We start from the raw sequence: 18,206 nt of genomic DNA, 5'->3' as shown, positions 1-18,206 counted from the left end.
TAGAAACATCGATGAGAGAGAAACATCAATTAGCTGCCTCCTGCACACCCCCTACTGGGGATGTGCCTGCAACCAAGGTACATGCCCTTGACCGGAATCGAACCTGGGACCCTTCAGTCGGCAGGCCGATGCTCTATCCACTGAGCCAAACCGGTTTTGGCAAAATATTGATGCTTTCTCTCTCTCTCTCTCTCTCTCTCATAAATAAAGTTTTTTTTTAAATTTAGGTATGTTATCACCAGCAATGTCTGCATATGTAAACAAAAATCATGAATAAGATAGTCTTATCTGTACTATTAAAAATAAGCAGGAGCTGGCAACTTTAATGTACATTAAGAGTAACACAAATAGCTCTAGCCAGTTTGGCTCAGTGGATAGAATGTTGGCCTGTGGACTGAAAGGTCCCGGGTTTGATTCCGGTCCAGGGCACGTACCTGTGTTGCAGGCTCAATCCCCTGTAGGGAGCATGCAGGAGGCAGCCGATCAATGATTCTCTCTCATCATTGATGTTTCTATCTCTCTCTCCCTCTCCCGTCCTCTCTGAAATTAATAAAAATACATTTTAAAAAAAAAGAGTAATACAAATAAATTGGCATATTTCTAAATTGAGATGTTGTACAATATTGAAAATAAAAGAACTGCTGCTATATGTCATAAGGTTTTGGGTGTTACAAAGAAAAATATTGTACAAAAGGAGATTGATGCAAATACATAGTGTATTAATTCCTTTACATGAAGTTCAGACACAAGCCAGAGTCTTGTATCTACACTAATAAAAGAGAAAGATGCAAATTGACCATACCTTCACGACACCCACCAGCCAATCAGGAGTAAGTATGCAAATTAACCCAACAAAGATAGAAGGTTAATTTGCATACTCAGGCATCTAGCGACCGGGGGCGGGGCAGGACGCTTGCGTCGTCGCCGTGGCAACAACACAGGTGTTCTGCACTGCCCCAGCTGCTCAGGGCTTCTGGGCAGTGTGGGAAGGCGGGGCCAGAGCGGAAAGAGGCCACTCCGGGCCTGAGCAGAAAGGCGAGCCTGCAGCCAGGGAAAGGAAGGCCCATTCTAGCATGAATCTTTGTGCATCAGGCTTCTAGTATAATAATAAAAGTTAGAACAGTGGCTACTTTTGGTTGAATCTTGACTGACAGGTAAGTTGTTTTAATTGCTGGTAACCTTGTTCTGTGTAGTGATAATATGGTTGTATATATTAGTAAAGGTTAATTGATCAGTAAAATTTAATTTGTGCCCTATTGTAAATATTTTATATAGCAATATATTATTAAAAGTGAAACAGAAATTTCCAAAACACAAAATCTAAGTGAATTCATCATCACTATACCTACAAAAGAAGAAATAATAAAGTTTTCTTTATAACTAAGAAAAATAATGACATGTCTTTTTGTTTTTCAGCTACAGTTGGCATTTTATTTTAGTTTCAAATGTACGGCATAGTGGTTAGACATTTATATAATGTATGAATAGATCCTCCCGATAAGTCTAGTATCCACCTGGCACCATATTTAGTTATTACAATATTATTGACTATTTTCCCTGTGCTGTACTTTCCATCCCTGTGACTGCTTTGTAACTACCAATTGTACTTCTTATTTGACTTCCTTCACCTTTTCCACCCAACTCCCAACCTCTCTTCCCTCTGACAACCATCAGTTTGTTCTCTGTATTTATGATTCTGCTTCTGTTTGTTTATTTTGTTCTTTATGTTCCATATATAAGTGAAGTATTGCTATTTGTGTTTCTCTGTCTGACTTATTTTACTTAAAATAATAGCCTATAAATCCATTCAGGTTGTCACAAATGGTAAAATTTCATTCTATGGCTGAGTAAAATTCCATTATACATATACATTTTTTATCTGATTGACTTGGTGGGCACTTAGGCTGTTTTCATGTAATGGCTCTTGTAAATAACAAATGCATATATCTTTCCAAATTAGTGTTATGGATAAATACCCAGGAATGCCATTGCTGGGTCATAAAGTAGTTATATTTTTAATTTTTTAAGGAACATTCATACTGTTTTCCAAAGTGGCTGCACCAGTTTGCAAACCTACCAACAATGCACTAGAGTTCTCTTTTCACATTTTTACCAACACTTCTTTGTTGATTTATTGATGATAGTCATTCTGACAAATGCGAGGTAATATCTCATTGTGGTTTTAGTTTGCATTACTCTGATGATTAGTGATGTTGAAGGAATTTTCATATGTCTATTGGACATCTGTTTGTCCTCTTCAGAGAAACTTAATAACATATTCTTGCAGAAAAGCAAATAACAGAATAAATTGGAAAGTTAAATATACATTTTCTCTATAAAATAATAATAAAAATACCTTATAGGTTTTAAATATAAAGATAATTTTAAAAACAATAAATATTTCTGAAAAATTAGTCTTTCCTAAGATAACTGCTACAAAGATTGTGGGGTTTTAGTAAATTTCCTATATGCTATAAAAAAAAGAATGAAAAGAGTGGTATAATAAATTCATTGGCTTCAGTCTTACCTCAGAATCTTTAAAAGTGGACAAATTAGACTCTCACATCTTTTAAGTCCTTCAAGGAAGTGATCCAATTTAAAAGATGCCAATTTTGGCTTTAGCATTTGCAAAAAATCCAAATTCTATCTAAACATCAAGTACTTTCTACTTAAAAATAAAGGTGATGGATATGTTCATTACCTTGATTGTAGTGATGGTTTTCACAGATGAATGTATAGGTATAAACTCATCAAATTATATACATTAAATATGTGCAGGGTTTAAAATGTCAGTTATAGAAGCTTTTTGTTTTGATGTAGTCCCATTTGTTTATTTTCTAAAAGCTTCTGCAGAGCAAAATAAACCATCAACAAAATCACAAGAAAGCCCACTGCATGAGAGAACATATTGCCAATGATACATCCGATAAGGGGTTAACTTCCAAAATTTGCAGGGAACTCATACAACTAACTAAAGGAAGACAAACACCCCAATTAAAAAATGGGCAAAGAACTTAAATAGACAATTCTCCAAAATGGACATACAAAAGGCCAAGAGACATATGAAAAAATGCTCAAAGTCACTAATCATCCAAGAGATGTAAATCAAAATTATAATGAGATACCACCTCACACCTGTCAGAATGGCTATCATCAACAAATTAACAAACAACAAATGTTGGCAAGGGAGTGGAGAAAAAGGAACCCTCATACACTACTGATGGGAATGCAGACTGGTGCAGCCTCTGTGGAAAACAGTTTGGAGTTTCCTCTAAAAATTAAAAATGGAACTCCCATTTGACCCAGTGATTCCACTTCTAGAAATATACCCCAATAAATCAGAAATACCAATCAGAAAGAATATATGCACCCCTATGTTCCTAGCAGCACAATTTACAATAGCTAAGATTTGGAAACAGCCTAAGTGCAGATCAGCAGATGAATGGATTAAAAAGCTGTGGTAGAGAAACCAAGATGGCGGCATAGGTAAGCACCTAAACTGCTGCCTTGAACAACAATTTCAAAACTACAACTAAAAGACAGAACTGACATTATCCAGAACCACAGGAAAGCTGGCTGAGTGGAAATTCTACAACTAAACTGAAAGAGAAAAGCTCACAAAGAAAAATAGGAGCTGCAAAGGGCTGAGGTACAGAGACATCCGGGCAGAGAGGAAGGGCGGCTGAGTGCATGCTGGCTTTCTCCAGAGGGAGGGAGAAGGAAGCTCCCAACTGCACTGAACCCTAGTTCAGACTGCACTGAACCCCAGTTCTGGACCAGCCCCTGAGGACCCAGGCTCTTACAGGGGGAATCTGGACTCTCATACGGAAACTCAGGGGAGCTGCGAAAGGCAGAGGTCTGGAGGCGCGAGCACAAGTGCTCACAGAGAGGACCTTCTGCTGAGTATGCCGCTGGCTTTCTCTACTTGGAGGGAACCGGAAGCTTCCAACTGCTCTGAACTCCAGTTCTGGGTGAGAATCTGGGAATCCAGATTCATTGGGGGAGAAACTGGACTGTCTGGCAGCGGGCGAATATGAGGGCGGCTTTCTCTCAGAGGTGATTGCAGTGATTACCAAGGGACACTGAGACCCCGGGGCCTCATAGGGCAGGGCTGACGGGAAATCAAGACTGTTTGCTCAGCCCTGAGACTCCACCCTATTCAAGCTGAGCACAGAGGCTTTTGCAATTTTGCAAGTCTTGTCTCATAAGGCTGTCTCCAGCACAGAAGTTCTCCCATAGCAGATACAGCTGATCCTCACAGCCAACTGGCCTGGAGGTCAATTCCTCCCAGTGATACCAACAACAATCAAGACTTAACTACAACAAGGCTGTACACACAGTCCACAAAGGGGTGCACCAAGAGTGTCCACCTCAGGTTAACTGGGGAGGCAGACCCAATGGGCCATATAGGACACCTAGCACACAAAGCTACCCTACCAATTCAGGGAAGCAACAAAAATGCAAAGACAAAGAAACAGATCACAAACGAAAGAAATGGAGAAAAACAAACAACTGGATATAGAGTTCAAAACCACGGTTATAAGGTTTTTCAAGAATTTCCTAGAAAAGGCCGATAAATTTAGTGAGACCCTTGAGGATATGAAAAAGGACCAACTAGAAATTAAACATACACTGACTGAAATAAAGAATAATATACAGAGATCCAAAAGCAGACTAGAGGACCGCAAGAATCAAGTCAAAGATTTGAAATACAAAAAAGCAAAAAACACTCAACCGGAAAAGCAAAAAGAAAAAAGAATCCAAAAATTTGAAGATAGTGTAAGAAGCCTCTGGGACAACTTCAAGCATATCAAAATCGGAATTATGGGGGTGCCAGAAGAAGAGAGAGAGCAAGATACTGAAAACCTATTTGAAGAAATAATGACTGAAAACTTCTCCCACCTGGTGAAAGAAATAGACTTACAAGTCCAGGAAGCACACAGAACCCCAAACAAAAGGAATCCAAAGAGGACCACACCAAGACACATCATACTTAAAATGCCAAGAGCAAAAGACAAAGAGAGAATATTAAAAGCAGCAAGAGAAAAACAGTTAGTTACCATACGTTTGTCAGCTGATTTCTCAACAGAAACTATGCAGGCCAGATGGGAGTGGCAAGAAATATTCAAAGTGATGAATAGCTAGAACCTACAACCAAGATTACTCTACCCAGCAAAGCTATCATTCAGAATTGAAGATCAGATAAAGAGCTTCACAGACAAGAAAAAGCTAAAGGAGTTCATCACCGCCAAACCAGTATTATATGAAATGCTGAAGGGTATTCTTTAAGAAGAGAAAGAAGAAGAAAAAGGTAAAGATAAAAATTATGAACAACAAATACATATCTATCAACAAGTGAATCTAAAAATCAAGTGAATTAAAAATCTGAGGAACAGAATAAACTGGTGAATATAATAGAATCAGGGGCATAGAAAGGGAGTGGACTGACAGTTCTCAGGGGGAAAGGGGTGTGTGGGGTTCAGGAAGAGACTGGACAAAAATTGTACACCTGTGGATGAGGACAGTGGCGGGGAGGTAAGGGCAGAGGATGAGGTGGGAACCAGGTGGAGGGAAGCTCTGGGGGGGAAAGGAGAAACAATTGTAATAATCTGAACAATAAAGATTTATTTTTTTAAAAAAAGCTGTGGTACATCTATATAATGGAATATTACACATCTGTGAAAAAGAAAGAACTCTTGCCATTTGCAACAGCATGGATGGAACTAGAGAGCATTATGCTAAGTGAAGTAATCCAGTCAGAGAAAGATAAATATCACATGATCTCACTCATATGTGTAATCTAATGAACAACATAAACTAATGAACAAAAATAGACCCAAATACATGGAGACATCAATCAGACTGTCAAACCTCAAAGGGAATGCAGGGGAGAGTGGGGGTGGAGGAGAGAACAACTAATGAACTCATGTGCATATGTGCATAACCCATGGACACAGATGGTAGGGTGGTGAGCAATTGGGGGAGAAAGAGGGTTGGAGAGGGCAATGGGGGGAAAAAGGGACATGTGTAATACTTTCAACAATAAAGATTTATTAAAAATAATAAAATAAAAGATTCAGAAGTTATCAAAAATAAATAAAATATCAGTTATATCTCAATAAGCTGTTTTTAAAAGAATGAACATCCTCTTCAGCACTTGTCATTTGTTGATTTGTTGATGATAGCCATTCTGACAGGTGTGAGATGCTACCTCATTGTCATTTTGATTTGCATCTCTCGATGATTAGTTGCCGCAACCTTTTGCAGTGAGGATTCAGGATCTGGAGAAGGGGCTATGCATAAATGGATACACTAAACAAGAAATATAAATTTAGAAGGCATGGGGGAGCTAGGCAGAGACCTTACTCTCTAGTGGAGAGTTCTCCCAAATCTCCAGACCCATAGCTTTTTATTAACTAGAATATACATTTGCCCTTTGGCAAAGCAAAGGTAAGGTTTGGTAAACAGTAAAAGATTATCAGGTTAGGGCCGGGGTCAGCAAACTGTGGCTTGCGAGCCACCTGTGGCTCTTTGGCCCCTTGAGTGTGGCTCTTCCACAAAATACCACGGCCTGGGCAAGTCTATTTTGAAAAAATGGCATTAGAAGTTTAGGTTTAAAAAATTTGGCTCTCAAAAGAAATTTCAATCATTGTGCTGTTGATATTTGGCTCTGTTGACTAATGAGTTTGCCAACCACTGGGTTAGGGGATTGCCTTGAGCCACCATTGTCTCGACAGAACAATCGGTGCATAGCTTTTAGCCCTTGCTAAAGCCCAAAGTCCATCAGCCTTCTGTGTTCCCTACTGCACTTTTATGATAGTGTAGACCAGTGGTTCTCAACCTTTCTAATGCCGCGACCCTTTAATACAGTTCCACATGTTGTGGTGACCCCCAACCATAAAATTATTTTCGTTGCTACTTCATAACTGTAATTTTGCTGCTGTTATGAATCGTAAATATCTGTGTTTTCTGATTGTCTTAGGCAACCCTGATAGTGGTTCTTAACCTGTGGGTCAAGACCCACAGGTTGAGAACCCCTGCTGTAGAGCCTAAGACCATAGGAAAACACAGATATTTACATTACAATTCATTAACAGTAGCAAAATTACAGTTATGAAGTAGCAACGAAAATAATTCTATGGTTGGGGGTCACCACAACATGAGGAACTGTATTAAAGGGTCATGGCATTAGAAGGGTTGAGAACCACTGGTGTAGACAATGGGTAGCTTCCAGCAATTAGTGACTTTGAGCATGTTTTTATGTCTCATCACCTTCTGTATGTCTTCTTTCAAAAGGTGTCTATTTAGGTCCTTTGCCCATTTTTTTTATTAGATTGTTTATCTTCTTTTTGTTAAGTTGTATGAGTTCCCTATAAATTTTGGAGATTAAACCCTTATCAGACATAACATTGGCAATATGTTCTCCCATGCAGTGGGCTTTCTTGTTGATTTGTTGATAGTTTCTTTCACTGTGCAGAAGCTCTTTATTTTTATGTAGTCCCATTTCTTTATTTTCTCCTTAGTTTCCATTGCCCTAGGACCATGGTCGGCAAACTGCAGCTCGCGAGCCACATGAAGCTCTTTGGCCCCTTGAGTGTGGCTCTTCCACAAAATACCTGGCCTGGGCGAGTCTATTTTGAAGAAGTGGCTTTAGAAGAAGTTTAAGTTTAAAAAATTTGGCTCTCAAAAGAAATTTCAATCGTTGTACTGTTGATATTTGGCTCTGTTGACTAATAAGTTTGCCGACCACTGCCCTAGGAGATGTATTTGTAAATATATTGCAATGACAAATGACTGATATTTTGCTGCCTATGGCTTCTTCTAGGACAGCCGTGGGCAAACTACAGCCCGCGGGCCGGATCCGGCCTGTTCAGCTGTTCTATCCGGCCCACGGAGCCGAAAGAGCGGAGGGTTCTCTTGCTCTCCCCTCTGCTCCTTCACCAGCAGCAGTGTTAACATGGCAACGTCAGGAAACACGGCCGCAGCTCCTTCTTCTGAGTGGGCAGATTTATATCTGCCCATTCAGTAGAAGGAACAACCTCTCAATCTTCCAGAGGCTCCTTGTAATGCCCACGGACGCGTCCCCCGACATCACCCTGGGAATGCGTAGACACGTTATCGTGGTGATGTAGGGAGACACGCCCCTGGAGAGCACAATATCAGAGCCTTTCTGAGGTAAGATTAAGAGCTCTACTCAAACACAATATTTTCCTGTTCCCACATTCTGTACATCACAATGACTTGTTAATAAAACAACAAAGACTTTCAGCTTTTAGTCACTTCAACTGGTGGCCTGTCCTTTGTCACAAAACCCTGAAACAGCACCAGCAGAGGTGCAACTGGAACTCATCGATCTTCAGTCTGACTTTGTCCTAAAGGAGAAATTCAACTCTCTTGAACTAAGAGACTTGTATGCTTCACTTAATGAAGCCACTTTTCCAAACATCCGGAGGATGGCACAGAAGATACTGGTGCTGTTTGGGTCAACCTATGTTTGTGAGCAGACATTTAGCGTCATGAACATCAACAAAGCCCCTCACAGATCCAGCTTAACTGACGAACACCTCAGATCTATCCTGAGAATAGCCACAACAAAACTAACTTCAGACTTTGATGCATTAGCTAAAAAAGGAGACCAACAACACTGTTCCCACTGAAGTTGATGTTTTAAAGACCAAAAACCTTTCAACCCAGTCTACATTGCCATCTACATCTATGTCCCGGGCATAATTTGGAAGCTGCACTAAAGAAAATGTTTAATTTACAGTTTACACATTTTGTTCTTTTCTATTTGTTTTAGTTTTAAATTATTTTATTATATTTAAGTTTAATTTGAAAGGCTTTTGTACCTTTTCTTTGTTAGGCAATTTTATTTTGCCTTTGCCATCTTCAATATAAGGTATGTTATTGTGCTATGATTCCTCCATTTTTTGAAGTTTCAAATTATAATAATTGGTGTTTACATTCTTCTTGTTAAAATGTTTGAAATGAATAAAACTATTGAAATAAAAAAAAGACCATACCCTTTTATGTAATGATGTTTACTTTGAATTTATATTAGTTCACACAAACACTCCATCCATGCTTTTGTTCCGGCCTTCCGGTCCAGTTTAAGAACCCATTGTGGCCCTCGAGTCAAAAAGTTTGCACACCCCTGTTCTAGGATTTTTATGGTTTCCTATCTTATGTTTAAGTCCTTTATACATTTTGAGTTTATTTTTGTGTATGGTGTAAGTTGGTGGTCTAGTTTCATTTTTTTGCATGTATCTGTCCAATTTTTACAACACCATTTATTGAAGAGACTGTCTTGACTCCATCTTATGCTCTTGCCTCCTTTGTCAAATATTAATTGAGCATAATGGCTTGGGTCAATCTCCGAGTTCTCTGTTCTGTTCCATTTGTCTATATGTCTATTCTTGTGCCAGTACCAGGCAGATAACACTGGGATTTTAATCTCCATTTACTTGCCTACTTTTTGCTCTCTTGTTGACTCAAAACTCAAGCAAGGAATAAGGGTGGAATTCCTTCAGATCCCACAATGCCAGTAGTGGCACAGAGAGACCCAAACATGGTGTGTATTACACATTGGAAGCTAAATGTGGCAATATACTTCAAAATTCTAATATGTAAGTGGGCTTTGCATCAGAAATTGCTCTTCTGATCATTTAAACAGAAAAAAATCAATGATGTTTAATAAAAAACTAGCATATTCCCTCTTTATTATGTAGGATGACATTTTTAATATATAAGTTTTAATAGTGAAATATTGGAAGCTTTATTTGATAATGGCTTACACATAAAAAGAGTACAATACAGAAAATTATAATACAAACATATATTTTTATCATGGGAAAGTAGTATATATAGTTGTTGGATTAGAAACAGTGTTTATTCTACTTTCAAGGTTTTTTTGTTTGTTCGCTTTTTCATAGAAAAGGCAGACAAAGCAATTTTGTTGTCCTTTGTTAATACTTTGTTATCTTTTCATCATACAATTATTGTTCTGCATTTGGAATGCATCACTTAAAATTGTTGCATCTTATTGTCTCCAAGGACACTATTCCCTCTGCTCCCTCCAGGTATTTTGCCAAAATTCAGTACATGTTAAAATCATTAGTCATGTTTGAACTTGGTCACGAAGGGCCCTTTACTTATCCACACAGAGGGCCCTTGTACATCCATTAGAGTCTGAGATTATAAAAGTCATCTCAATCTTTCTTCACTGTGTAAAAATCTTTCCCAGAATAATCAGAAATCATTTTCAAAATCTTCTAAAAAACAATCTTATATTTTTCAGACATTTAAAATACATGACTTTTTAATTCAGCTTTCAGATATAAGAAATTGTTCCCTAGGTTTAAAATGAAATAGAATCTTTAGTGAGAGTCTTTTGGCACGTTCTACTAAAAACAATTATCTGTGGATATGTATTTCTTTATGAGAGGAGCATTTGGGCACGTTAACTGACCCCACTTATACTTTCAGGGTCATCTTCGGGACTACCAGGATTACACAGTCAACTGAAGCCAGGATTACCTTCCATAAGAGTAAGTATGTTCTTGTTTAGCAATTTCAGTTTCTTTGGTCATTCAAAGTTCCAGTTCCTTAGTCCTAGAAAATCTCTAATCTGCTTAAAAATCAGAGATGGCAATATTGGGTATCTCTGAAAAATAAAATAGTTATTTCTAATGTTAGTTTGTATTATAAAAAAGAAATCTGAATGGACTATACTCATTTGAAATATTTATTACATGTATCACTAGAGTGGGGTCAGTGCCTATTCACTCATTTTATCCTTAATATCTATAGCACTACCTGTCATATCATAGGTTTTCAATAAATACATTCTGAAGGCATTCATGAGTATTCATAGCAAGAGGCTCTATATATATAACTATATCTTCCATTATTATCAGAAATGTTATTATTAGTGATCAATGAGCTCATTATAATTGCAAATATTCCTTTAAATATACTAAATAGAAAATTTACCTGAATGAAAGTCATTTACCAGAACATTCACTTAAATTTTGGTATCACATGAGGTAAGTATTGGTGATTGGAAAGGGAGGAGAGTTTCGGAATGTGAAACAATGCTCTGAGTTAAAATGCCACAGTGAAGTATTGAGAGCTTAAGAATTTTCTCAGTTTGGTTTAAAAGGTGAATTTCTATATGACCCTATCTAAAAAGGTACCTGACTAGCAGCTAATTATTTCTCCCCCTCAGCCTAGATTAGTGCTCCTTTTCTGCAGAGATGCCTGCATACCATAGGTAATTCTCTGTCTCCAGCACTCTAATGCTGTTATTTGTTACTGCCTTGATAGTAACAAATAACAGCATTCTATTCACCTGACCTCTGTTCACCAGACCTTAGGAAAACACCACTGTAGCTTCTTGTGGGATAGAGATTGCTAGAAATAAGTGAAGCCATTAATATACCAAACTAATTAAATTTTTCATGGGAAATTCTTTTCTTACTTGGAATGCAGAGAAAACAAAAGACATAAGAGTCTTTATTTACAAAGGGAAATATCTGCCCATGTGATTAAGTGTTAATGGGGTTGAGAAAGAAATGTGAAGTACCTATTGCCTCATGTCCAAAATTGCAGTCTCTAAGCTCTGCCCTTAGAATTTCTCCACAGAACAATGAACAGGTAATCAGAAGTACCAAAATTCATAAGCTTTATAAAGAATGCAGGAAATGCCTTGGTCAGTGTTGCTAAGTGGTTAGAGTGCCAGCCCACACACTGGAGGGTTTTGGATTTGAATCCTGGTGAAGGGCACATACCTAGGTTGCAGGTTCATCCAGGGCCACGGATGTGGCACATGCCAGAGGCAAACAATTGATGTGTCCCTCTCTCGTTAATGTCTCTCTCACTCCCACTCTGTCCAAAAATCAATGGAAAAAATATCATCTAGTGAGAATTAACAACAACAAAAAAGAATACAGAAAAAAAACCCACAATAGCTGTAGTGGTTATTGATTAGTGCCCTCACACAGTATCATATATACTAGAGCAGGTTATAGAGAAAAAAAGAGGAGGAGGTGAAAGAAGGAGAGAAAGTAGAGGTAATGGCGTTTACTTATCATCTACCAGGCACTTTGTGTGGACTATCACAATCAACAATCACAATAATTTCATGAACTACATATTATGGAGGACACTGAACCCAAAAAGAAAAAGAGAAATGAGAACTTCCCAGTCATATTCCAGGGACTGTGTAAGAAAGACAGGAAGTATATTTTCTCTTACTACGCACCAGTCCACATGAAAAGAGTAGTCAGTCATACCTACGTAACACTAAAGGCAGTCTTTAAAAATCAGTTCATTTTTACCAATCAGCTTAAGTAAAAACTAAAACAAATATTTAAAGTTATTTTAAAGACCTACTAAATCATTGTAAAGAAAATACCTTTAAAACAACTTTTAAAGAAAATAAGGCAAATATGATAGTCCTTTATTTCCACAAACTTTTAAGGAACATCTACTATGCCCCCTGGAGTTATGCTTGCTGCTTGGATCACAATAATGTCAAAATAAAATTTGTTTATACAGCTTGACAATTTAGTCATAAGAGCAATAATAAAAAATAATCGTAGGCTACAATGGGAATAGTAAAGGAAAAGCTACCTCTATCTTAGAAAGTTATAGATAGATTCCTGGTAAAATTAGTACCTAAACCAAAACTTAAAAGAGGGATAGAAGGTTAGAGACTACCATTGGAGAGATCATTAAAGACAAAAGGAGCAGCATCTGAGAATCTCCACAGGCAATTTTAAGCATCGTCTTTAATGGAAACCGCTAGTAGATAAATGCAGGGAAGCAAATTGAATCAGGAGAGATGACACCAGCATCCCGACTCTATAGGTCATGCTCTTGATCACTATGGTACCCTATCTCTCGCTGGCAGCCAGTGCAAGTATCTTAGTAGGACAGAACAAGAAATGAGGGAAATTGTGTGAACTGATACTGAAAATATTAAAAAAATTTCCATATGCTAACTAAGAAGCTTAAGTTTTATAATGAATGCAAAGAGGAATGATTGAAAGAATTAAAATTAATGTTTCAGTTACAAAATTCCATTTACACTCTGAAAAGAAAATTTTTTTTTTATTAACTTAATATCAGTCCTCCCTACCTAACTCCACCACCTCGCTCTAGTGAATCATCTACATATATCTGTGCTGCCTCCCTCAACACAGGTTCATGGTAGTTCTGGAACACCTACATTGTTCCACTGTGTTAAGAAGTAAAGATGTCAGTACCCATCATCTCTTCTGGTCCTCAAACATCTATTCATGTGCATCACTGTCCTGGATCATTTGTTTTCCCTTGCCCATATTACTCTTAAGTTCTAGTCATTCTCTGTATAAGTTATAAGACCCATTTAGTATTCCTGAGGCAAATTGCAGTGCAGGAAAACTTATCAAGGATCTAATTTTTTCATGTCACGCTAGACATGAGAACACCCTTCTAATTCTATACCAATGTTTAGAATGGGAAAACTATGTGACTTTCTAAGGCTTTTTTAGCCTATGTTCAATGAGCAACTTAATTATTATTGCTGTTCCCCTTAGATCTCTACAAGGAGGAGAAACTGCAGAAATCGCTCTTATTTTTCTTTCCTTCTGCTACTCTGGCTCCATATTAGTGGAAGATAATAAAGGTACCCAAATATAGAGATCTTATTCAGAACCACTAAATCCTTTAGCCTATCCCCCAACTCTCTTATCCCCTGATAAAGAAAGTTTACAAACTCTCTAAGGATGAGAAACTTTGTCCTTAATCATTACTCTGAATGAAATATGTATTGCCTGAAGTATTTCATTAATCTAAATGTTTAATGCACTTGAAACTGAAAACTCATGAATGCATTCATTTTTCTCCTCTTCTCAATTCTTACCTAAAGTCAAAATGAATTATATTCCATTTAACTGAGAGATTGAACAAGAGTTTCTAGAAAATACATAGCATGGGATGAATGTCAGTTCAAAAATATTTTCCACAATATATGAGAGAGATAACCACATCTGGGCTTTAGAAAAAAAAATGGTTCTGATTGCATTGATTTTAAAATAATGAATGGGAAAAGCAAGTATATATGTTAGTCATATGATAACATGTTTTTACAATATTTTAGCTGTAAGGTAAAGACACCGAGACTAAATGTAGAGTTGTGAGTGAGAGAATAAAAGGAATAAATCAGCGCAGCCAGGGTGGCTCAGTGGTTGAGCATCAACCTATGAACCAGGAGGTCACGATTTTGGTTTGGTATGGACTCAGTCCCCAGTAGAGGATGTGCAGGGAGCAGCAGATCAATGATTCTCTCTCATCATTGATGTTTCTATCTCTATTTTCCTCTCCCTTACTCTCTGAAATTAATAAAAATATGTTAAAGAAAAAAGGAACAAATTAAAAAGATAACAGAAATGGCAAGACATGGTGATAAACTGAAAGTGGGAGTAAAGAAAAAAGAATGGTAAATAATGTTTTTAACTGAGACTTATTGTCGACAGGGAAGGAAAAATAGTCATGAGTGCCACATTAAAAATCATGAAATGTGCACATTTGGAGGACTCTCGATAGGAAATCATAAGATAACAAAATAAGCATGCCCAATACTGTGAATAGTAATGAATGTCCACCTCATTTCAGATGTGGCTATACATATTTTATCTATATTATCTAAATTTTTCATTATAACCCTAAGATGTACATATTATTTTATCTGAAGTTTGCATGCATACACATACAAATAAAAAAAGAAACACAAGATAAAGAAATTAATCAAATTGCTCATGGACTCTCAGATAGGAAAAAGGAAATACACATTTACACTAATTCAAACTCTCTAAGTCTGGTCTAGATGTCCAAGAATAAGTTAAGTGTTGAAGTCAGAATCCTGCAGATATAAATTTAGGAATCATCAGCCTATTTGAAGTCACCTTATTTATTAGGACCTCCTAGAGAGAGAGCAGAGTGAAAGAGAATATTGCCTAGAAAAAAAGATTTCAGGTGTACCAACAACCCTAGAAATTAGAAAAGAAAAAGCTGCTAGGAGGAGAATGGAAAAATATAGATAAAGTGAGAGGAAGAAATTCAGGATAATGTAAGATGGTAGATATTAAGCTGTAAAGACTTTCATAAATTCACAGTTTATATGCATAAGAGAACTTGAGTTAAATCAAGTCTGAAGTTTGTTTAATGATTGAAACAAGAGGGAAGCTAGTGATGACCTTGGCTGAAGCAGTTTAAATGATGCAAAGACAACATGAATTGATGTATAAGTGGTTAATAAGACAGAGAAGACAATTATCAAGTAGGTGAAATGTAAGAGAGAATGTTGAAGTATGTTTGAAAAATTGCTAAGCCTTGTTAAACCTAATATTGCTAAATGTCATTTATAATGGGTGGTGGAGTGTATTTCAAGCTAAAATAGGTTGACCAAAAACATTTAAAAATCAGGATATTTCTCTTTCAACATACGCTAAATGTCCCCTTATTTGTCTGTCATAAATTTTGAATTTAATTACTGCAATACATTCAAGGAGTGAAAATATGTCATTGACAAATGTGTTACAAGGAAATAATGGAAAAACATAAATAAGAAAACATTTAATATAAAAAATCTGGTCTTAACCTAAAGGCTTTGGTAGGAAAACAATTTTTAAGATCCAAAGAATATGAAACTATAGCAGAGAGTTAAAGGGCATTGGGTTTTCACTGTCAGAGGAATTTAAAAAGAAATTAATTAACCAGAAAATACAGTTTCAGATTTCTGCTTATACGCTGGGGGAAAAAAAAAATTATTTGTAGCACCAGAATATTCTAAAAAGCATAAAAGTGTAAATAACATTGATATTCTGACAGTAGAAGTAAAATATAGCCAAGAATAACATTAATAATCTAAAACACATACAATTGAAATAAATTTTCTGTGAGGAAAACCTCAAAAAGTTTGGACTATAACACATTTAAATGAATGGTTAAGATCATGTATCCAGCCCTAGCCAGTTTGGCTCAGTGGATAGAGCGTCAGCCTGCGGACCAAAGGGTCACGGGTTTGATTCGGGTCAAGGGTACCTCAGTTGCATGCATGAAGGAGGCAACCAATCCATGTGTTTCTCTCACATGGATGTTTTTCTCTGTCTTTCCTTCTCTCTTCCACTCTCTTTAAAATCAATGGAAAAAATATTCTCCGGTGAGGATTTTTAAAAATAATAACTAAATAAATAAAAACAATAACTTCTTTAAAAAAAAAAGAACATGTATGCAGTAAAAATGTTTTAAACACACCTCAGAGGAACTGCATTAGAGAGGATAAAACAGAATAAACTATGTAATAAGCATTCCTTGTCAGTTTAATTGCTAATACAATGTAAACTTTAATGAGAGGATTTTCTTAACAAAGACCATTATTCGTGTTTTTGTTTTTTTTTGGGGGGGGGGAGGACATTGCTAGAAACATGTCTGAAGTTAGGAAGTAGGAGGAAGAAAGAACAGTAGATTCAAAAGTAACTTTAAGGACCTGTTTTTCAATAATGTTTATAAGATAATATGTTGAACTGACAACAATTATGGCTAAATTGCAGCAGTGCGAATAAGTGATTTAAATATGAACAGTTTGTTTGACACAAAGAAGCATGTATTAGGTGAATTGTTTGGGGATCACTGTCAGATTTACTTCTCTTGAGGTTAAAAGCTAACCAGTTAACCTTATTGTTTCAAGCAGAATGGGCAAAAGACAATAATCAAGGATGAAAAACCAAACCACACTAACAACCTTCATCTTGCTGGGACTGACCGATGACACTCCACTGAAAATATTGCTTTCTATCTTTCTATTTCTTTCCTACATGTTGAGTATATCTGGAAACCTAACCATCATCACCCTCACTCTGATTGACTCCCACCTAAAAACACCTATGTATCTGTTCCTTCAAAATTTCTCCTTCTTAGAAATTTCTTTCACAGCTGCCTGTGTTCCCAGATTCCTATATAGCCTATTATCTGGGGACAAGTCCATTACCTATAATGCTTGTGCCAGTCAACTCTTGTTTACAGACCTCTTTGGAGTAACGGAATTTTTTCTTCTGGCTGCCATGTCCTATGATCGCTACGTGGCCATCTGCAAACCCCTGCATTACACCACCATCATGAACAGCAGAGTCTGCAAAAACATCATTTTCTCCTGTTGGGTAGCAGCACTGATGATCATTCTCCCACCAATCAGTCTGGGTTTGGGCCTGGAATTCTGTGATTCAAACGTCATTGATCATTTTTGCTGTGATGCATCTCCTCTCCTGAAGATCTCTTGCTCAGACACCTGGTTGATAGAACAGATGGTTATCGTGTGTGCCGTGTTGACATTCATCATGACCCTCATATGTGTGGTTCTTTCCTACATTTATATCGTCAGGACTATTCTAAGGTTTCCCTCTGCCCAGCAAAGGAAAAAGGCCTTTTCCACGTGTTCTTCCCACATGATTGTGGTTTCCATTACTTATGGAAGCTGCATCTTCATTTATGTCAAACCTTCAGCTAAGGACGAGGTAGCTATAAATAAAGGGATTTCACTCCTTATTAGTTCCATTTCACCCATGTTGAACCCCTTTATTTACACACTTAGAAACAAGCAAGTAAAACAAGCTTTCCATGACTCAATTAAAAAGATGGCATTCCTCTTAAAGATGCAGAGGGAAAAGGAGACAGTGAATCCAATTAAAAGGAGAGATAAATAGGCTGGAAACCAGAAGCTTCTAATATTATTTGTCTCTACACGACTTATTCTCTAGTCATATCAACATTCTCACTTTGTTGTTAGACTTGCTTACTGTAAACCTTGACTATCTCATTTTTTACTCCCCATTAAAACTAAATTCTAAGATGTTTACACTTACTGTCTGGCAGAAATTTCTGTTTTTGCCTAACATTTTGGTTTCTATTCCTGGAAACACTGTAGGCCATATTTTTCTGCCATATTTCTACCCTGTTAGATGTGACTATGTAGCCTATGTTGTAGCGAACAGAATGAGTGTGGAAGTGATGTGCACCATTTCCAGACCTGCTCTAGCAAATATTCAATAGGTGATCCACCACCCCTTTTCTCTGCCTACTGGCCAGATATGCATGCTTCAATGACTTTATAAGCTTCATGTTGATAATGAATGACCTTGAACTTCCGACTCAGGTATAGTCTTCAC

At 37.1% G+C, this 18,206-nt stretch overlaps 1 protein-coding gene across 1 annotated transcript in view; it reads left to right on the top strand.

Annotated features, from left to right (window-relative positions):
- Positions 1–17,744, top strand: part of LOC308244235 (olfactory receptor 6C68-like) — a gene marked incomplete at both ends in the record, with an annotated part of 109,921 nt that extends 92,177 nt beyond the window's left edge. Inside the window, one exon of the mRNA XM_080660207.1 lies at positions 16,931–17,744. Coding sequence (XP_080516333.1) covers positions 16,931–17,744 — 814 coding nt within the window. The remainder of the gene's footprint in view (positions 1–16,930) is intronic.
- Positions 17,745–18,206: the final 462 nt, after the last annotated feature.

This window comes from Plecotus auritus (genome assembly GCF_963455305.1).
Source record: "Plecotus auritus genome assembly, chromosome: 3".
In the NCBI taxonomy this organism is placed as follows: domain Eukaryota; kingdom Metazoa; phylum Chordata; class Mammalia; order Chiroptera; family Vespertilionidae; genus Plecotus; species Plecotus auritus.
The sequence above is the reverse complement of the archived record's forward strand: the minus strand, read 5'-3'. Positions and strand labels throughout refer to the sequence as shown.